Raw genomic sequence first — 21,511 nt, 5'->3', positions numbered from 1 at the left:
GTACTCTCGACGTGGGGAGTGGAAGAGAATCAGTTCAAGGTCAGCCTGAGTTTCTGCCATCGGTCTGAGGACCAGCCAGGGTTACTGAAGACAACTTTGTCACAGACATCCAAGGGTTGAAAATGTAAATCAGTGGTGGGGTGCTTGTCTACCACACAGGCCCTGGATTTAATCTCCATCACCATGCAGGGGGAAAGGAAAGAAGAGAGAAAGAGGAGAGAGGCAGGAAAGAAGGAGGAAGATATTCACAATAGCATTAGGATGGTGGTGGCCTACAGCACTGGACATGGTGACTGACAGAAACTACTGGAGTGTTGATGACCTCCTGCTCCTTAGTCAGAGTAATGGCTCATGGATGTCACCTTTATCGTACTTGATTAAACCGTACGTTCATTCCCATGGAATTTTCTCTCTGTGTATTTCCCCATAAGTAGTTTTAAATGATGGAAAGTTGAAGGCTCTGGACAGCCATTGCAACACTGTTTCTGCCAGGGTCCACAGAAGTGAGTCTGCTCCACGCTGACTAAAGGTCAGAGAGTTTGAGCTTATTCTTGCTCAGAGTTGTTCCCAACAGGTGTGGATACAAACAAGAGATCCTGACCGAGGGTGTGGTTAATTAGTTAATTGAATCTGCTCCATCTTGACCAAGGGTTGGAGAAATCAAGTCTGCCGTGTTAATGAAGTTTGCCCCCGCTGCCCTTTCGGAGTGGAATATATAAGCATGTGGAAGAAAAACAAAATCAGTATTCACCAGATTTCCCTCCTGATGCCATTCTGTGTTTCTGTCTCTTATTTCCCTCCTATCTCTGTTCCTTTTGCTAATAATTCTAATCCTCATGCTCCTACCCTGGAACGTGCAAATTCTGTCGAGGCTGGACCTTGACAGATGTCGCCTCAACGTGTGGCCTACGACACAATTCACCAGAAAATAAAACAATTTCTAAATGATTCCACAAACATGTTTAGTTTCAAAAATAAGCTCATGAGTCAAGCAAGGGGGTATACATCTATAAATTGAATTGATTGTCAAGTTTTATCACAACAATAGAAAATAAACACAAAGTATAGTCGGGTTTTCTTTGGACCACCAGCTCCCAAATAATGATACAGAGATGTCTTATTAAGTATAAAAGTTCATCCTTAGCTTAGGCTTGTTCCCAACTAGCTCTTAGAACTTAAATTAGCGTGCTCACTTTGGCAGCACATACACTAAAATTGGAATCATACAGAGAAGATGAGCATGGCCCCTATTGTTCTTTAAAAAGATATGATGTTGGGATGCCCCGAGCGGCCTGCAAGCCAGGCAGAGGCAGCCGCCAGAGCAGTGCAGGTTCCCCGGGCAAGCGGCAGAGTCAGGCGGCTGGATGTGGTGAACAGCAGAGTAAATGGACATAAGGCTATATTATGTCATATACATAATGGACATAATATGGACATAAAGCTAAACATTTATTACTTAAAGAAGAGGGAGACATTTATTACTTAAAAAGAGGGAGACAGAGAGACATAAAGACAAACATAGAGAGAGACACAGACACGTGTGCACACGCCAAGAGATGGACAAAAGAGAGAGAGTTAAGATGGCGACCAGGAGGTCAGAAGTGGCTGGGAGTGGGCGTGGTTAGTCCTTAAAGGGACCGCAAAGGAATAACAGCCCCTGCACAAGGGTGACATGGAAATTTGTGACACATTCCATATTTTTTAAAATGCAAACTTTTATTAGCTTGTTTATTAATCCACATTCTGCCACATGCCCAGTTACCTCTCCTTAGTATTTGTACATCTGAGTTCCTCCATCTCTCACTGGCAAATTCCCTACCTTTCAGATTCTCCCCCAGAGTTTCTCTCTCTTCAGGAAGTCCCACCTATTCTCTCTTACCTAGCTGTGGGCCACTGAGCTCTTTATTAAACCAATCAGAAGATATTTTAACAAAGACACATCTTCACAGTCTACAAAAAGATTATTCTACAACACAGAGTAAATTCACATCGGGGTGAACAAACCAAAACTGGACCTCTTGAACTAAGAGGTGACAGCCAACAGCTAGGGATGAATGCTAGACCCGAGAAGGCAGCAAAGACGTCGGATAAGCTGCTGGGCAATAAGGGTAAGTGTAAGCAAGCAAGAGAACCTTCTGGAATCAGCAGGAAGCTAGGACTAGTTTGTAAATCAACACAAATTTCATTATGCCTGTTATAAAAAAATTGTGGTACATCCATACAATGAAATGTTGTACATCTGTTAGAAAGAATGAGTTAAGACTACCTATAATTACTCAGTCAAATTTTCATGATACTTTATTAAGTAAGAAACAAAATTATTAGAGGGGGTGGAGATGCAATTTTCTTAGTAGAGTGCCTGTTTAGCATACATAAAGTTGTGGGTTCAATCCCCAGCACCACGTAAACTAGGCACAGAGGCACAAAACCTAGTAAAATAACCTAGTAAAATCCTTGCACTTCAGAAGCGGAGGCAGAAGAAAGATCAGAAGTTCCAGGTCATCTCATATACGAAGTTTAAGTCCAAGGATATATGAGACCCTTTCTAAAAAACAGCACAGGTTGGAAGATGGGGGAGAAAGACAGAGGAGGAAGGAAAAGAAAAAGGGAGGAAGAAAGCAAAAAAGCAATAATTATGTATGCTATATGTGTTTTTATAAACATATATAGTAGGGAGGCCACTAGTTAGTTCACAGCTGCTCAGTCCCTAAATAACCACACAGAAACTGTATTAATTAAATCACTGCTTGGCCCATTAGCTCTAGCTTTTTATTAGCTAGCTCTTACACCTTAATTTAACCCATTTCTATTAATCTGTGTATCACCACGAGGCTATGACTTACCAGGTAAAGTTCTGTCATCTGCCTCTGGCAGGGCTGCATGGCTTCTCACTGACTTCACCTCCTTTCTCCCAGCATTCAGTTTAGTTTTCCCTACCTACCTATATTTTCCCCTGTGCAGACCTAAGACAGTTTCTTTATTAACCAATGGTATTCACAGCATACAGAGGGGAATCCCACATTAAGAAATCCTGGAAGAATACACTTGAAGTGGTTAAGAGACATCTGCAATGACTTAATTTTGTAAATATCTGGCTTGTTTAAAGTTTTACAAGGAACATACATGATATTGTGCTGATAACTTTGAAAGACTAAAGTATCCTTAGACAAGTGAATGGACCAATGCAGAATGTCTATACAGGGAGTCATCAAAGGGTTCTCTTCTACTCTGAAAAGTTTTGTGCTACCAGCGAGGTCCTTTAGGGTTTTCAGGATTAGAAAGCTTGTGTCTCCACAAATACTTGGATCTAATTTCCAGTCTTCATTCCTCGTCTCTGTCCATCTCTTGGTATCAGCTGGAGACTGTCAGGAGGAAAAGAATAGGCATTTAGCAGAAGGGTTGTGGATGAGCAACCCTTACAGAAAGGTTCAGTCTCTGTGGAGCTAAGGAGGAAAATCCCATGTGCGGAGAGAGTGGTACATAAAAGTATTAAGTGCAGATATCATCTGTGGTAACAGTGACACCAAGAACCCACATCACACTTTTACTTGTGGCTGCCAACACTGCGGGTTCCACAGAAAGGAGCGTGTGGTAGGAAATCAGAGACAAAACTCAGTCATACAAAGCACAGATAAGTACAGAGAGCGTACACAACCTGCCTCCTGTAGGGAAGGACTGAATTCACAACTTTACACCAGCTGGATAAATGACCATCCACACTAGGAAGAACAGGGGCCAGACAGGTTTCAGCATCCAGGTATATAGTTTATGAGGCCACGCCACAGTAGGCGGGAAACCTTCCTGCAGCACTTGATTTGTCCGCAACTTTAAGCAGTCCATGTTCTTTCACTAGCCATACTGGTCTCATATCTTTCTGCCAGTCTTACTGCTCCTGATTCTCACTGTAAACCTGACTAAAACCTGCCAGAACTAACCATGCCATGGCCTGTCCTGAAAATCCTACCAGATGAATTAGTCTATAACTTTTCAACCCAATCCCACTCAGGACTGGGCATGAGCAGAAAATAGCCAAATTCTTTACCACATTAAACACTGTTGTGGGATATTCGTACACTGTGTGAAGATGTGTCACTGTGACTGGTATAATAAAAAGCTGAATGAATGGCCAATATCTAGGCAGGAGAGAACAGGCGGGACTTCTGGCCAGAGAGACGAAGTCAGAGGGATGGACATAGGCATGAGACACCAGCAGGACTCGAGACAAGTCAGACATTGGGGAGCGAGCCACTTGATAGAACGCAGATTAATAGAAACACGTTCATTAAGTTATAAAGCTAGTTTTTAAAAAGCCTAAGCTAAGGCCAAGCTTTTATAATTAATAATAAGTCTCTGTGTCATTATTTGGGGGCTGGCAGTTCCAACAAGGAAGCTTACTACAGAGCACAGTCCATTTCTCAATAGAATTATTGCTCTCAGAAACCTGTCTTTACTGTCTACATGCTGGGTAGTGTTTTTAGTCTTCCAATCTTCCACCAAAATATCCCATTGAGTAGTGCTTACAATATTGTGGAATTTCCTTGTCCTTCGTCTCCAAATTCTTCCTTTTCCTCCCAACAAACGATGTCCAAAGGCCTTGTAATGGAAAAAGTAAAAACTCTGCGGATCCCCGAGTGGCAGCAGTGGGCAGCAGGCCATGAGACCATGGAGGGCCACGAAGGCAGCTGGGTCCAAGGCAGGGAGTCTCATGGTGGGTGAGAGACCTCAGCAGAGCAGCCAGTCTCATGAAGAGAGACAGCCGCAGCGGGTGAGAGACAGACAGGTAGGCACGCCATGCAGAATGAGGTTGGATATTTATTTAGTGGGTTATGGAAGGGAAAGGGGAGAAAGGGAAAGAGCAGAGAGGGAGAGAGAGAGAGAGAGAGAGAGAGAGAGAGAGAGAGAGAGAGAACCAGAGAGAGACAGATAGGGAGGGGAAGAGCCATGGCAGCAGTTACCTCTTTGAGAGAGAGGGGGAAAAGGAAAGGAGCTCAGACTGGAGGCTTAAGGAAGATCTGCCTGGCTCTGTAGTGGGCAGGGCTTGTCTCTTAAAGGGACAGGACAGACCATTACAGGCTTACTTAACACATTGCTAGATTTGGTCACAGAAATGACCCTACCAACTTTCTATGTTAGTTTCTATCATGTCTCTGTGACCAAAACACCTGATGTAGTCAACTTCAGAAAGAAAACATTTATTTTGACTTATATTATCAGAGAGTTTCAGTCCACCATCGTGGGAAGGAAGGGCATGGCATGCAGCTCTTCTCACAGTGTCAAGAGCATGAAGTAGAGGCTGTTCACAGCACGGCAGACCAGAAAGCAAAGACAGACTAGCTAGAATCAGAGACCATGTGTAACCTTCAAAAGCTACCTACTACCTTGGCACCTTTAATCCCAGCATTCAGGAGGCAGAGGCAGGCGGATCTCTGTGAGTTCGAGGTCAGCCTGGTCTACAAGAGCTAGTTCCAGGACAGGCTCCAAAGCTACAGAAAAACCCTGTCTTGAACATGGTGAATGCATTGGCTTTCAGTTTAGCTCAGCTATTTCCCAGAATCCACAGCTCAGTGCACCCCAAGGCTATCAGTTGGGGTCTGGGGTATAAAGTAGAATTTGCCTGCAACTGTTCAAAGGACGGCTCTGCTGTTATGGAACTTCTTTAAGGTTTAGGAGCTCTCCCAGAAAATGAAGCACAGAGCCAGGTCAAACTCAGGGTCTTTTCTAAGGTCCCTTGGAAGCCATACAAGTGCTCCACTCTCCTGTTCCTGTCTTTTGAGTTTCTTCGAGCATCCGATCTGGCGCCAACCACAGACTTTCCTAAAGAAGGCAAACCCAGGTAGGGGTCAGACCTGTAGTTAGACAATCACAGAACTTCATATCTATATCATGTTACCAGAGAGAACGGCCTTGCTTTGCAGAGGACATAGGACTGTCAGATTCAGCAAATAAAATACAGTCAAATTTAAATTTTAGATACACAACAATGACAAAAAGTTGTATTATAAGCATATTCCAAAATTGCATAGGATTTACTTAAAATTCTGTTTAACTGGGTTCCTCCTTGCCAGGGTCTCATACAATCGGCTTATTGTGACAAACCCAACCATAAATACATACAGGTCAGGATTTGATTTTTGCTTGCTGGTTTGGGACTGTTGTTGTGTTTGAGTTGTTGGTTTCTGTGATTATTTCGCTTTGTTGTGGCGCTAAGGACTGAAACCCAGGCTCAGCTAGGAGTCTCAGACTCCTACTTCCCAAACTTGGAATGATTCGTGATGTATAGGGATAGGGAGGACACTGTAGCCACCGGGACTTTAGGACGCTTAGGCCCAAGCCTGGCATATCTCCAAAGGACGGCAATGGAAGACCAGACATTCAACTGCTTCTAAGACTTGATGTCTTAACTACCAAATGGTCTATTTCCAGAGTTACTTTGTCCATTTATTTAAAAAAAAAAAAAAGAAAAGAAAAGAAAAAAAAAACAAACAAAAAAAAAAACCTCATCTCTTGTAAAATGCGGGGCATGTTTTGCGTTTCTTCTGCTTTTATGTTGCTCCATGAAACACAGGAGGAACGGGTGGTTTTCACCCCTGTGAGCAGCACTAAGCTTCCCCACCCCATCCCATTGCATCCTACCCCGACTTCCACCCCACTCCGAGAGGAGATCAGGCTAAACTACTAGCCTGGCCCACAGTGCCAGAGCCGGACTGTCCCAGGCCTTTCCCATCCTGATTTACGGGAACTCGCGCTAGTGATCAATCATCCTTAATTTTTAACGGGGCAGTGTCCTGAACCAGCCAATAGCCGAGACTGCCCCCCGACACCCCACCCTCACTGACCTTCTGCGACTGTCCACTCAGTCTGCCTGAAGCTGCCTAGCGACCAAGAACTTGGACCAGGTTTTGTAACGGGACCTTTGGGGGAGGAACACGAAGTCAAGAGGGCTTGGCAGGGTGGTCTCCAGTCTCCTTCTTCCCCACTTTCCACTCCCCTGTTTGTTATCGCTGCAGTTTTCATAGGCTTGCTTCCCCTTGAGCCTTCTGCCTCCTCTTCCCTCAAAGCTGTGCTGCCCAGCTCGCCCTGGCCCTCCTCTCCTGCTGCCCCTGGCTCATTGTTTAGTTAAGCGGGACCCGGGACCCTGAAGATTGAACAGATGGGCTGAGACCTGGGCGTGAAGGGAGAGAAGGGCCAGCCGGTGCCGGGAAAGGGAAGCGGTTTGGGGAAAACAAAACAGAGGGCGGAGCCAGGGAGAAGGTGGCCCCAGAGGGAGGAGGTGGGAGCACACCAAGAAGGGTCGAGGCCCGGAACGGAATGGGGGCGGGCCTGGGGATGGGTTGGACCCCCTGAGCTCCTAGGCTCACGGCTGCCTCTGAGGCTAACTGGCTTCACAGGTCGCAGCTGACGTCGCTGCCCAGATGGCCTCCAGGCTGACCCCGCTGACCCTCCTGCTGCTGCTGCTGGTTGGGGTAAGTGGTCCCTCGGAGGGGGGCGGGGGGAGGAGTAACCCCCTTTGGGCCCTGGGGAAGGAGGGAAGCTCCTCCTGGGATTAAGTTCGTGCCTAGCCCTACCATAGGAGGAGGGACTTGAATTCTATATTAGAAGATACACTAGCTGAATGACCTTAGGCCGGTCCCTTCTCCTGGATTCCTTAACCCAATTTATAAAAGGCAGAATACATAGACCCCCACCCAGCTCACCATCCAAGCTTAGTGGGGTCATAGAAGGCAAGACGAGGCCCCCCTTTGATGCTGTGACAGGCTCTTCCAGGTCAGGGTCTGTAGAAAGTGGGGTGCAAGAAGAAGGCTGGCAGACAGACGTGGACCCGTGCCAAGGTTAGGAGCACCGTGGTCCAAGTGGACTAGGAGGACAGGGGGAAAAAGTAAACTCATGAAAAGAGTGAGTGCTTGCTTCCGGTGGGTAAGCAGGACGTTATTCTGAAAGTTGGCATCCTGGGTGACCTTGGGGAGTCACCACCTGACGACCGATTGAGCAAGGGATCCGATTTTACAGACTTTCCTTCCCACTTCTGGAAACACTGTCATATAAGGAGATCCTCCTGGCTCACCTCCCAAATGCCTAGACGCCCGGGGTTACAGGTTGTACCGTTGCACCTAATTCCCACAATTCTTCCTTTCCTGTTGGTATACTAATTGTTTTCAATACTCACTAGTATACCACACCCACTCTGAAAATTCACAGTCCTAAAATAAGGCTCACAGATACAAATGTCTATACTACCCTGGCAAGTGAGTCAAAACGAGAAAACAGCTTCCTGCTTGGCGGTCGCTGAACACAAACACCCGATAGCCAAATTGGAATTACCCCATGTTTCCTGCAGAGAATTCCCCTGGCGTTGCCTATTTCTGAAGGAATAGCCCTTTACCTGCCAGGCTACACCAAAAGCAGCTGGTACAGTGTGCTCACAGTCTTCCTGCCTGGAGTGGTTGAGGGAACTATGGCTCCCTAAGAATGAAACCCTGTTTCTTGAACCACAGGATAGAGCCTTCTCAGATTCAGAAGCTGCCAGCCACAGCATCCAGGACCCATTGGTCACTCAAAAGGAAAGCAGAGACATCGTCCCTGAGAGAGATGGCCCCTGGAGTTCAAGTAAACATACAGTACAGTCTTCTACCTGGCCAACGACCAATGCACCAACCAAAAACACAGCTGACACCACCCAGAACACCCAACCGATGGCACAACTACCCACAGATTCTCCCAGCCAGCCCCCTATGAATGCTTCTGGCCAGTCCCCCATGGATTCTTCTAATAAGCCCTCCATAACCACAGATCCTTCCAACCAGTCCCCCATGAAAGCTTCTGGCCAGCCCCCCATGAATGCTTCTGGCCAGTCCCCCATGGATTCTTCTAGCAAGCCCTCCATAACCACAGATCCTTCCAGCCAGCCCCCCATGAATGCTTCTGGCCAGCCCCCTATGAATGCTTCCGGCCAGGCCCCTATGAATCCTTCAGGCCAGTCCCCCATCGATCCCTCCAGTCAACCGTCTACAACCACGGATCCTCCCACGCAGGCTCCCACCAAACCCTTCTGCTCAGGGCCACTTGCTCAGTGCTCTGACTCAGACAGAAAGTCCTCAGAGGCTACCCTGGCGGAGGCTTTGACCGAGTTTTCCATGAAGCTCTACCGCGCCTTCTCATCCACCAAGAAGGCTGAGACCAACATGGCCTTCTCCCCATTCAGCATTGCCAGCCTCCTGACGCAGGTCCTTCTCGGTAAGACTCTGGCTTCCATCTAGGCTGCACGTGGGACTCTCTCCTAGGCATCACCAATCACACACTTCTGCGAGGCTGTGTCTCTGAGAAGCTGTAAAATGGGCTACGTGACAGGGGTGGTAGGTCTTCATTCTAGAACGCTGCTTTATTTAGCCATGTTTTAATAAGATCCTGTTGCTTATAAAAGCCTGTGGACTCATTAACAGCATATAAAATAAGGTCCCAGTCGTGGTTCAAAAGCAATGGAAGCTGATAAGGGAGATGAAGTCATCAGAGGTAGGACCTGAGATAGAGTCATGGTAATGCACTTCCTGGCTGTGCAACCATGGGCAGTTCACTTAAGAGCTCTTGAGTGTGAGTTCTTGACTGTGAAGTGGAGATGGTGAGATCTCCCTTCAAAGTCCAAGAATCAGATGATGTGGTGCCTTGACTCCCTGGGAGGTAAAAACCTACCACCATGAGAGTGATTTCCCTAGGAGAGGCAATGACAGATTACCACAGGAGAGAGAGAGAGAGAGAGAGAGAGAGAGAGAGGTGACACCCCTAACACCCCAGCCTAGAAAATTACAGGAAGGCTCGTAGAGACTGCACATACAAGATCCCTCCTCCTGACTTCCCAAAATCCTAACATCTCACCATAGTTGGTAAGATGCTGGTAGCACCTGACTCTCCTAATGTGACAGACAGCAAGACTGTCCTCAGACACCCTCAGAATCTCCTGGGAGATTCTTTCTAGTCTGTTGGTTACACTCTGTTCATTTCCATTCAAATACTGCATTCATCTTATTATTGACTCTGTGACCTTAAATGCATTAATAACACAATCTCTGAAAGTTCAGGCTCCCCTCTCTATACTAGAAAAGTGAGTATCCTATGTAAAAGGCTTGGTGGTAACTTAATAAGATAACATAGGAGAAGCATTAGAATGCCTGGACTAGATGCAGTGCTGTTGCCGTGGAGAAGACGCACATGGTGTTTCATAATGAAGAACATCCATCCTCTTTTACAACAGGGGTCTAAGGCCTCTGCTTATAGGATGATTCTGTAAACCCAAACCATCTGAGTCAGGGTTAGTGTGGAGCAGATACGTGGGATTTACAAAGGTGGAGATCAGTGGAGGAGACGTTTGAAGCCCCAGGAAAGCCAAGTACCGCCCACCACCCTCTTCCTGACACACAACTGTCTTCCAATGTGCTGAAGTCCCACCATGGCGAGACACACCCTCCATTCTAGCCGGCCCACAGCCCTAGTCCCAAGTAGTGGGTCTCTCATTCCTTCCCCAAGAGCTCTTCTCCCTGTCCTCTGTTGTAGGGGCTGGGGACAGCACCAAGAGCAACCTGGAGGACGTCCTTTCCTACCCCAAGGACTTTGCCTGTGTCCACCAGGCTCTGAAAGCCTTTTCATCCAAAGGTGTCACTTCTGTGTCCCAAATTTTCCACAGCCCGGGTGAGTGTGTCGGAGTCCGGAGGAGGGGAAAGAGGAATGGTACTGAGGATGGGTAAGAGCAGGCGGGGACACAGCAGGAGTTTCTGGTGGCTCCAGGGGCGGGACTCTCCCTCCCTGTGAGACCTGGGCAAATCATGTGCATTTCTCCATTCTTTGGACTAAGAGAGACTATGTATCTGTTAACCACAGGGCTAGAGGTTAGATGTTAGAAGCATAAAGTCGCCAAAAGATATTTTTGCTAAGTTTTAGGTCAAGGGAGTCTTCAGATTCATCTTTTGTACTTTTGTGTTATACGAATTTGTTATCATTTACATGTTTATGTTAGGTAGATAGTACCAGTAAATAATATAATAATGATAAACAATCAAAGCAGCAGATGATAAGGAGGAACCTCACAAATGATCTGACGCAGTTGTTTCTAAGCCTGGGACCCTCCAGTTGGCCTTTTCTGCAGAGCTGCTCAGGATTGGGTGGGGGTAGGAGGCACCCTTCACTTCCAAAGGTTAAAAAACACAGAGTTCGTCTAACACCTCTCTTTTGGGTTTTTGGTGTTTTTTTTTAAATATTTGTTTATTTATTTATTTACTTATTATGTATGTTGTGTTCTGCCTGTATGTCTGCCTGCAGGCCAGAACAGGACACCAGATCTCATTACAGATGGTTGTGAGCCACCATGTGGTTGCTGGGAATTGAGCTCAGGACCTCCGGAAGAGCAGTCAGTGCTCTTAACCTCTGAGCCATCTCTTCAGCCCTCTTTTGGGGTTTTGTTTGTCTGGTTCGTGTTGGTTTTTTGAAATAGGGTCTCGCTATGTCGCCCAGGCTGGCTTCAAACTCCGGTTCTCCTCTGGCATCAGCCTCCTGAGTGCTGGAATTCTGCGCTACCACACGAGGCTTCATCCCTACGCCCACTTTTTCTCATGCGCTTTTCCCTTCTTTCTTTTGTAAGAAAGCATTTTTCTCCCATTTTTCCCTTCTTCTTTGTGGTACTGGGGATTAAGTCAGGGCTTTCTGCAGCCCACTCCAGTGCCTCCACTGGACTGCATTCCCAGCCCTCTTCCTCTGCTTACTTATTTCCTGAGATTGCCCTCTCTGTAGCCTCAAGTTTTTTATTTTTTCCAAGACAAGATTTCTCTGTGTAACAGTCCTGGCTGTCCTGGAACTTGATCTGTAGACCAGGCTGGCCTCAAACTCACAGAGATCAGCCTGCCTCTGCCCCAGAGTGCTAGGACTAAGACTTGGGTTTTGGAGATTATCTGGTCTAGGTTGCTGAAATTATAGCCATGTGATATTGTGCTTGGCTTTCCCTTTCCTTCCCCCGCCCCCCATGAAAGTCATAGTTATAGAAAACTGAGAAGGGGCTGGAGAGATGGCTCAGAGGTTGAGAGCACTGACTACTCTTCCAGAGGTCCTGAGTTCAATTCCCAGCAACCACACGATGGCTCACAACCATCTGTAATGAGATCTGGTGCCCTCTTCTGGCCTTCAGGCATACATGGAGGCTGAACATTGTGTACATAATAAATAAATAAATTTAAAAAAAAAAGAAAACTGAAAAAAATACAGGGAAGGAAAAAATAAAGAAAAAAGGAAAAGAGATTGCCTCAAATCTTAATTCTCCCTCCTGTCTCTTTCTCTCTCTCAACAAGATCTCATTCTGTGGTCATAGCTAGCTGGACCTCCCTATGTGAACTATGCTGGCTTTCAAATACAGAGATCCTCATGCCTCTGCCTCCCAAGTTTCTGGGTTAAGGGCATGCTCCGCCATGCCTGGCATTAAAATGTATCTTTTTGATATGAATATATATATATGCATATATATATATATATATATATATATATATGAATCAGAGGTTTCGCTACATACTGCATTCCTTACCTACTTCCGACCAGTGGTGTCTTTTGTCCCATTCAGCTAATGGACAATTCCACTATATTCAATATTTTAGGGCTGCCTGTATCCCATCCATCCACATCCATAGTTCTGCTAAGGTTCTGGGTTTTAGGCTGCGTGAAGCAGCAGCCAAGCCTGGAGAAATACCTTGATCTATTTAGTCCAGTGAAACAATATATTCTTCCAAGCACTCATTTTCTCCAGTGGACTTGGGCGGTGAGAGCAAGAGTCAGGAAGTCTCATAATGAACTTCTCCTGAGGCTTGAAAGTAGGGTCTATTCCTGCTGTGTAGGGAAAGGACAGAGGGGCAAGTCAGGTGCAGGCTACTCCACTGGGGGCTGTCTAGCCGAGCTCTCTCCACCAGCAAGCAGAAGCAGCAGGGGTGCTAGGAATTCTTAGTGAGGGATGTTTTCTTAAGTCTGATTTGCATAGAATTCATTTGCATACAGTAGAGGTGTGGGCTGGTCCCTGCTCCAGTAAAATGCTGGAGTGTTCATTGGAGTGAGCAGGAAGAGCCATGGGAACCCCACCAGATGTGATGGGTGTTTAATCCCTGAGCTTGGGAGGCGAAGGCAGGTAGATCTCTGTGAGTTCCAGTTTGGTCTACCTGAGTTCTGGGCTAGCCAGAGCTCCGTAGCAAGACCCTGTCTCAGGAAGCACAAACAAACAAGGTGAAAACACGAGAGAAGTGTGTTCACTCTCAGACTGGCTCTTTGAAGGCGGGTGGGATTGTTGTGGGGGGTGGGGATTCACCCTTCTGTCCCGCCCCTCAGACCTGACTGTCAGGGACACCTACGTGAATGCCTCTCAGACCCTTTATGGAAGCAGCCCCAGAGTCCTAGGCCTGGACAGTGATGCTAACTTAGAACTCATCAACACCTGGGTGGCCAAGAACACCAACCACAAGATCAGCCAGCTGCTGGACAGCCTGCCCTCTGACACCCGCCTTGTTCTGCTGAATGCTGTGTATCTGAGCGGTAAGGAAAGCATCCAGCAGGCAGTGTGCGTCACGGGGTTCTACCTCCCACCCCGCGACTGTCCTACCCTGCCCTCACAGGGCCTACAACGCCTTTCTTGTCCCTACCTGCGTTACAGCCACCCTTTCTTCCTTTAGCCAAATGGAAGAAACCATTTGAGCAAAAAACTCAGAAGTCACCTTTCCTCTACAAAAACTCTGTGATTAAAGTGCCCATGATGAGCAGCAAAAAGTACCCTATGGCCCACTTCAGTGACCAGACTCTGAAGGCCAGGGTAAGTCCCTGACTCCTCCCATTCCTGCTTCAGGCATATGATCGCCCTGACTTCCTTGCTGCAATGGCCCTATCATGGTGGAGTGCCTGCTTGCAAAATCTCCATTTCTGTTTCTCCCACCTTGTAGTCCCACCCTCTTTTCTCCTCCTCCACTCTCTAGTTTTGGAGACAGGGAAGTTTAGGCTGAAAGACACGAGTCTAGACATGATTCTAAAGTTTCTTCATTCATCTTTACTGCACCAAATGGCAAAAAGTCAGTCTTTTTTAAATTCTGTACATCTCTCTCTCTTAACCCCCACTCCGGGTACACTGGTAGCTTACTGTGTCATCTGTGTGTGTACACTTTTGTGCAGTATGCATGTGCATAAGAATGCTTATATAGGTATCGCTCTGTGTGTGCAGATATGTGTTAAGTGTGTGTATACACAGGTGTTGAATTAATTTTTTTTCTGTTTTTTTGGAGACAGTGTTTCTCTGTGTAGCCACTGGCTGTCCTGGAACTCACTCTATAGATCAGACTGACCTGGAACTCAGAGGTCCACTTGCTTCTGCCTGCCAAGTGCTGGGATTAAAGGTGGATGCCACCACGACAGGCTAAATTAAATTCTTTAACAGAAATTGAACAATATAATTCTAGTGGGTAGGGAGAGAGAAAGGAAAGAGTATGGAGCTCAAGCGGGGCTTGATGGTTCATACCTTTAACCCTAGCTCTCTAGAAGCAGAGGCAGATAGTTTTCTGTGAGTTCAAGGCCAGCCTAGTCTATATATAAAGTTCCAGGATAGCCAGAGCTATATAACAGAAAGATACTGTCGCCAACAGAAGAAGAATATGGAGCCCAAAAGATTCTAGGTAGTAAATTCTCCCATGCCCAATGACTAAGCATTCCTGTATCTCTGTGTCTTGGGGAAGGTTTTTTGAGCCAGCATTCTATATCCATGGTGCATCCATGGACAGAAAACATTTGAGGAAAAAAATATACTGAACACGCACAAAGTTTTTCCTTGTCATTATTCTCTAAACAATATGGTATAGCACCTATGGGGTCTAATTATACAGGCCATATTCCTAATGGCATGGCAGTCATAATTCTGAGCAACCTGGCAAGGCACAATTTGCACCTTCCACACAGAAAGTGGTCACCTGGCCTTTAATAGTGAGACAAACTAACGCCACCCAAAACAAATGGTCAGGATATGCTGGTGCCATTCTGGTCTGGTCCTTCTATTGTAATGTGGGGAGCTGCCTGGGGAAGAGGTGTTTCTTAGTCTGTGTGACAGAGTGGGCATAGATAGTTATGGACGTGACCTAACTCATTCTTCCCCGCTACCCAGGAAACAGAAAGCTAATGAACTTCTCAGTTTACCTTTTGATATAAAAGCTGTTTGGATGATAAACGCAGGTGATTTTCAGAATGTAAATTCAGGACTTCATAAAGAATCCCTAAAAACTCCCTCCCAATATAGTTGTGTGAGTTGTGGTTTTATTCCCATACCTCCACTCTGGTATGAGAAATAATTTAGGTCTGGGCTGGTCCCGGACTCCAACACCGTATTAGAAGCAAGCTAGAGATAATTTGAAGTATAAGAGAAACAGGGCTTAAATAAATTACATCTCAAGCACAGTTGGTAGAGCGTTTTGCCAGGCTGTGGGTTTGATTCCCGGCACCTCATAGAAGTAACTGTGGTAGTGTAGACCTGTGATCCTAGCTTGTAGGAGGTGAAAACAGAAGGATCCAAAGTTTAGGGTCAGCTGGGTGGTGGCAGCGCACGCCTTTAAGTCCAGCACTCGGGAGGCAGAGGCAGATGGACATCTGTGAGTTCAAGGCCAGCCTGGTCTACAAAGCAAGTTCCAGGGCAGCCAGGACTACTGTACAGAGAAACCCTGTCTCAAAAAACGAGGAGGGTGGGGGGAGGAGGAGGATTAAGAAGATATTTCAGGGTCATCTTCTATTAGTTTAAACCCATCCTGGATTGCATAAGACTCTATTGAAGGAAGGAATGGAAGGAGGGAGGGAAGGAGAGAGGAAGGAATGAAGGGAGGATGGGAAGGAAGACAAATCCTACTCTTGTTATTACATAGCTAGTCAGGGTATGATCCAAAACTTGTGCTCATACCTCGGGCTCTCACCAGGACTGGTGCACTTTAGTCTGATCGACTGGTATCCCCACTTCATGGCACATCATGGCAGTCAGATTTGGCTGGTGCTTGTTGAACGAGTCTATACTAAAAAACAGTCTTGAGGAACAGGGCACGGGGTGGGAGAGCTCATACAGTGCATCTCGTTCTCTCTAGGTGGGACAGCTGCAGCTCTCTCACAACCTGACGTTTGTTGTCATGGTGCCTCAGAGCCAGAAGCACAAACTTGAAGACATGGAGGAGGCTCTCACCCCCACTGTCTTTAAGGCAGTCATGAGGAAGCTGGAGCTGTCCAGATACCAGTCCACCTACCTGGTAATGCCTCAGATAAAAGTGAAGAGCAACCAGGACATGCTGTCAATCATGGAGAAGATGGGTGAGTCCTGGCCAGGAGAAGCAGGGGGAAGGTGGTGCTCCAATGTTGCCAACATGCTAGAGCGTTTCTTCTTCACCTGTATCAGAAACTTACTCCTCAACCATGTGAGCTAAAGGACCAGGGCTTTATCCCATGAGATCATTGAGAAAACAAGCTCAGAGACTATCTGTGACTTACCCAAAGTTTGCATGTCTTACCTGTGAACTAACTGGAGTCAAGCCCAAATGGAGGTCCAGACCTCTAGCTCTCTGGGATATTTCTACTGGGGTTCCCTGGAACAGGTGACCCAGATGGACTATGGACATTCACTTCCTGGCCATAGTCACTAATTTGTTTGTTTGTTTTTCGAGACAGGGTTTCTCTGTGAAACAGTCCTAGCTGTCCTGGAACTCACTCTGTAGACCAGGCTGGCCTTGAACTCACAGAGTTCTGCCTGCCTCTGTCTCCCAAGTGCTGGGATTAAAGGTGTGTGCCACCACTGTCTGGCCACATTCACTAATCAGATCCATCTAGATATGTATGAGTCTGGGGTTTCTGAGTTTAGGGGAGACTTTAGAAGCACCCCTTTCTAACCTTTGACATCATCCCTAGCTAGATCTGTGGCTCATTCCTGTTTTGACAACTTGATCACCTAATATATAATCTGATTTCCTAAAACCAGGATCAGAAGCTAAATAATAGACTGAAAGAGATGCCTGTTACCCCTGCTGCTGAGGAATTGTGAGGACTTTAAAACAGAGATCAAAAAACAAATATTAGCTGGGTGGTGGTGGTAATCTATGCCTTAATCCCAGCACTTGGGCAGAGGCAGGAGGATCTCTATGAGTTTGAGGCCAGTCTGGTCTACAGAGAGAGTTCCACCAGGGCAGTTACACAGAGAAACCCTGTCTCGAAAAACAAAATAAAATAAAATAAAATAAAAACCCTTAAATATCAAGACAAAATGTGCTGCCGGCGTGTCTGTTGCTAAGGAAATATTAGGGTTCTAGGAGTTCTTTATCAGGAATTTAGGGTAGAGACCAGTAAATATTTCTATCAGTATATATTTCAGTATATAGCATTTTTGTCAGTATATATTTCTGTCCGTATATATTTCAGTGTATAGCATTTCGGTCAGTATATATTTCGCTATATAGCATTATACCTTCACGTGATCTCATTTTATTTTTTTTATATTTATTTTTATTATGTATACAATATTCTGTCTGTGAGTATGTCTGCAGGCCAGAAGAGGGCACCAGACCTCATTACAGGTGGCTGTGAGCCACCATGTGGTTGCCGGGAATTGAACTCAGGACCTTTGAAGAGCAGGCAATGCTCTTAACCACTGAGCCATCTCTCCAGTCCCATGATCTCATTTTATAGCATATTATTTATCTCTATTTATTTCTCAAAGTCCTTGGAGACAAGGAAGTAATATTCCATTTTTTCAGGGGAGACTGGGGGGGCAGAGAGTGAGGCCTCTTGACTCTTGAGAGTGGTTGATGGTTGGGCCTGATAACAAAGGTTCCCCCTTAGAAGACCAGGAGGCAATGACTTAGAGACTGAGAAGGAAGAGACTGGAGGGATTTGAGACTAACCCAGGAAATTTAAGAACAGAATCTCCACCCACCAAGAGTTCCCTGCTGATCTCGGTTTGTTTGTTTTGTTGTTTTTCCGAGGTTTCTCTGTGTAGCCCTGGCTGTCCTGGAAAGAGCTCTTGTAGACCAGGCTGGCCTCGAACTCACAGAGATCCACCTGCCTCTGCCTCTCGAGTGCTGGGATTAAAGCCGTGCGCCACCACCGCCCGGCTCCTACTGACCTCTGATTTTGTTTTTCTCTTGTTTTGTCTCAGACTTCTTTGACTTCTCTGATGATCTCAACCTGTGTGGGCTGACCGACGACCCAGCTCTTCAGGTGTCTTCCATGAAGCACCAGACGGTGCTAGAGCTGACAGAGACGGGCGTGGAGGCCGCTGCGGCCTCAGCCGTCTCTGTGGCCCGAAACTTATTCATCTTTGAGGTTCGGCAGCCCTTCCTCTTCCTGCTCTGGGACCAGCAACACAAGTTTCCAGTCTTCATGGGCCGGGTGTACGACCCCAGGGCCTGAGACAGGCAGGAGTCGGGCTCGAATCAGCCGGCCTACCCAGGCTTCCACTTATCCCGTGATTGCCTTCCCTGGCCCCTTCCAGCCTTAGGATTGGGCAGAGGGAACTGTTTTCATCCTCAGCCCCCATGGCACCGACATGCTCTCTAAACCACTTTTTGCAGCTTTATGGGTCGAGTTTACCAGACTCTACAAATAAAACTTGCAGACATTTCTTGCCTCTGGGTTTTAGTCGCCTCGATATCAGTGAGCAGGAATCAGTACGCTTCCTGCATCGCCTACCTGCTACTGTGTAACAAGCCACTCTACACTTAGGGCTTTCAATCGTGGACCATTTCTTATGTCCCCCGAGTCTCAGGATTGCCCAGGGGCCTTGCGGAGCTGGCTAGGTTAGCTTTCCTGGGCATATGGGTGCATCTCCCGTAGTTAGTGGGTTAGTTGGGGGATGGCTGGTTTCTGATGGCCTTGGGTGACACTTTTTGGCACGTGTGTCTCTAATGTCCTGCCACCAGGATGACCTCTGTTGTAAGAGCACAACCTCTTTCTCTCACTTCTGCCTGCATCAAGCTTAGTATTTTTCTGTCAGCAGTTGACATGGAGAACTCTCAGATTTAGAGTGAAAAGCCACTATGAAATTATGGGATAAACAGCCATTAATTGAGGACCACAAATGCAATTTATCTGTCATAATCCTTATCTTGATTATTTGCCAAAAAAAACAACAATAACAATATAAAAAAAAAAGGTGCTGAAGAGATGGCTCAGCGGTAAAGAGCAATGACTGCTCTTCCAGAGGACCCGGATTCAGTTCCCCCTGGATGCCTGACACCCTTTCCCTCCACAAGTACTAGGTATGTACCTGGAGTACAGACTTACCTGCAGGGGAAAACCACCAATGCACTAAACAGAAAATAAATTTTAAGATGTGGCAGTAGCAACAGCAATGAACGAGGTGGGGGAATGGTCGTAGGATTCTGCCAGGAGTTTTGCAGACATGGAATTGCTCCAGCGGCTTGGCCTGGCTCACTGGGGCTGTTCAAAGTCTTTGTGGAAAGTTTTCTCCTGGGCATGGTGGCATGGACCTGCAATTCCAACATTCTGTAGGCTAGCCTGGGCTACATAACAAGACTGTCTTTTAAAAAGTACAGCAAAAATGTTTCCTCTCTCCGCCTCCAAATTTGGTCTTGTTTGTTTGTTTGTTTTGTAGGCTGTACTCCTCAACTCCTTGATGTCTCAGTGTTCACCTCTCCTTGCGCCCCCCTCCCACATCCTTCCTCATGCCATCTTTCTATCTCTGTGTCTCCCCATCCCTCCCGGATTGAGTCCATTAGCTTCCCTGGCTGATGAGGTGAAGGACCCACACATCAGCCTGGATGCAGCCGCTTTCCCAGCTCTGCCCACACACACCTTCGACTTCAGGTTCCCATCCATTAACAGCCTAGAGGTCGTGTATTCCCTGGCGTCTATGCACGGAGCTGTCACTCCACAGACAGGTACTGAGCATCTTCCACATATGGTGAAGATTTAACCCTAAGGTTAAGCCAGGCTGCTTGAGATAGTTCTAGGTATGGAACCATAGCGGATGGCCAAGATACACACACACACACACACACATGCACACACACACACACCGCTGTTGCCCCACATTCCAGAAACTTCTGCCATCTTCAAAATCTATCTTCCCCACTCCCTCCTTCCAGAAAATCTTCTATAAGACGCTGAGACACTTGGGAAGCAGCTGACAGAATAGCATGTCACCTAACCTAACGGCACTGTACCCAAACTTGAAGCTCTTATCCTTTGGGCTTGTCCCTTTCTCCATGGTGCTGAGCTGGGGATGCCAGGCTCATGGCTAAATGCAGGATATAAGGTTGCCTAAGCTTCCAGTAACCCTTGGCAAGATAAGTTTAGCATGGGTCTTGGTAGCTGTCTTGGTTTTTTTGAGTAGTTTGTTTTGCTTTGCCAGACAGGGTTTCTCTGTGTAGCCAGAAATCATTGAATAAACCAGATTGGTCTCAAATTCCGAGACCTGCCTGCATTGCTGGGATTAAAGGTGTGTGCCACCACCGTCCAGACTGGTCTCAGGCTCCGAGACCTGCCTGCATTGCTGGGATTAAAGGTGTGTGCCACCACCAGCTTTCAAGGCCTCTTGACTATGAAGTCAGGAAGAAAATTAGCAAACTCCTGCTTAATTCCACTGATCAGCTGATCAACAGGCCAGCTCAAATTCATGAAATAAGGACAGAATCTCTGCCTCTTAAAGACAAGACCCCTGAAGTCACTCTGCAGAGAGCGTGCATGTAAGAACACACAAATCATTCTCGCACATTTTCAGTCTGTCTAAATGGTTGTTTGACTTTCAGCAACTCTCCCCAGCAGGCTGTTGCTCTGAGTTTTTCCTCAAGAAAACCAGGGAGAAAGCTGGGCAGTGGTGCACACCTTTAATCCCAGCACGTGGGAGGCAGAGGCAGGTGGATCTCTGTGAATTCAAGGCCAACCTCGTTTACAGAGTTCCAGGACAGCCAAAAGGCTACACAGAGAAACCCTGTCTAAAAGAAAGGAAGGAAGGAAGGAAAGAAGAAAGGAAGAGAGAGAGAGAGAGAGAGAGAGAGAGAGAGAGAGAGAGAGAGAGGCAGGCCAAGAAGATGGTTTAGCAGCAGAAAGCACAAGTCTGATGACCTAAATTCAATCCCCCAATTCGATAGTAGAAAGAGAGAAACAACTTTCATAACATGCCCACACCACACACATACACATACTGTATATACACATACACATACCATATATACACATACATACACACATACCATATGTACACACACATACCATACATACACACATACATACACATGCTCCACACATATACACATACCATACATACACATACACACATACACCAATAATGATAATAACAGAATAACAATAGCATTTTTTTAAAGAACCAAGGAGAAATCTGGGCTTAGTAGCATGTCTATAATAACAGTACTGAAGGGGTTGAAAGAGGAGAATTATTTGGGAGTTTAAGACCTATATGGTCAAGTGTAGGTCAACCTAGGCTATAGTGGGACCCTGTCTCAAAAGCACAAAACAGCCC

The 21,511-nt window shown here is 46.5% G+C and overlaps 1 protein-coding gene, 1 long non-coding RNA gene and 1 pseudogene across 3 annotated transcripts; 2 read left to right on the top strand and 1 right to left on the bottom strand.

Annotated features, from left to right (window-relative positions):
• The first annotated feature begins 1,185 nt into the window (after window positions 1-1,185).
• On the top strand, window positions 1,186-1,249 carry LOC125395139 (U6 spliceosomal RNA; annotated as a pseudogene).
• A 446-nt stretch (window positions 1,250-1,695) lies between these two features.
• On the bottom strand, window positions 1,696-6,049 carry LOC125394742 (uncharacterized). The gene is made up of 2 exons (XR_007230311.3): window positions 4,522-6,049; window positions 1,696-3,362 (listed from the first exon to the last, which is right to left on the bottom strand). It is a non-coding gene; the product is annotated as an uncharacterized LOC125394742 (long non-coding RNA).
• A 738-nt stretch (window positions 6,050-6,787) lies between these two features.
• On the top strand, window positions 6,788-18,631 carry Serping1 (serpin family G member 1). Of its 2 annotated transcripts, XM_048425757.3 has the most exons (8): window positions 6,788-6,896; window positions 7,389-7,463; window positions 8,493-9,231; window positions 10,543-10,677; window positions 13,342-13,545; window positions 13,683-13,819; window positions 16,113-16,332; window positions 18,167-18,631. In XM_048425757.3, exons 2-8 carry the CDS (start codon window positions 7,413-7,415, stop codon window positions 18,418-18,420), a joined length of 1,740 nt encoding a protein of 579 aa, XP_048281714.3. In that variant the 5' UTR covers window positions 6,788-6,896; window positions 7,389-7,412; the 3' UTR covers window positions 18,421-18,631. The 2 variants fall into 2 exon arrangements, with proteins under 2 accessions (XP_048281714.3, XP_085537013.2); XM_085680887.2 differs by lacking the exon at window positions 6,788-6,896 and having other exon boundaries at window positions 7,287-7,463.
• Window positions 18,632-21,511: the final 2,880 nt, after the last annotated feature.

The sequence above is a fragment of the Myodes glareolus genome, chromosome 21 (genome assembly GCF_982192425.1).
Source record: "Myodes glareolus chromosome 21, mMyoGla1.1, whole genome shotgun sequence".
Classification (NCBI taxonomy): domain Eukaryota; kingdom Metazoa; phylum Chordata; class Mammalia; order Rodentia; family Cricetidae; genus Myodes; species Myodes glareolus.
Note: the sequence above shows the minus strand (reverse complement) of the source record. Positions and strands in the feature narration are given on the sequence as shown.

Excerpts from the sequence above, each read along its gene's own strand:
- Serping1 (XM_048425757.3), top strand. The coding sequence starts at position 7,413 with ATGGCCTCCAGGCTGACCCCGCTGACCCTCCTGCTGCTGCTGCTGGTT. Across the intron at positions 13,546-13,682 it reads GAATGCTGTGTATCTGAGCG|CCAAATGGAAGAAACCATTT; the intron begins GTAAGGAAAGCA and ends TTCTTCCTTTAG. Across the intron at positions 16,333-18,166 it reads GTCAATCATGGAGAAGATGG|ACTTCTTTGACTTCTCTGAT; the intron begins GTGAGTCCTGGC and ends GTTTTGTCTCAG.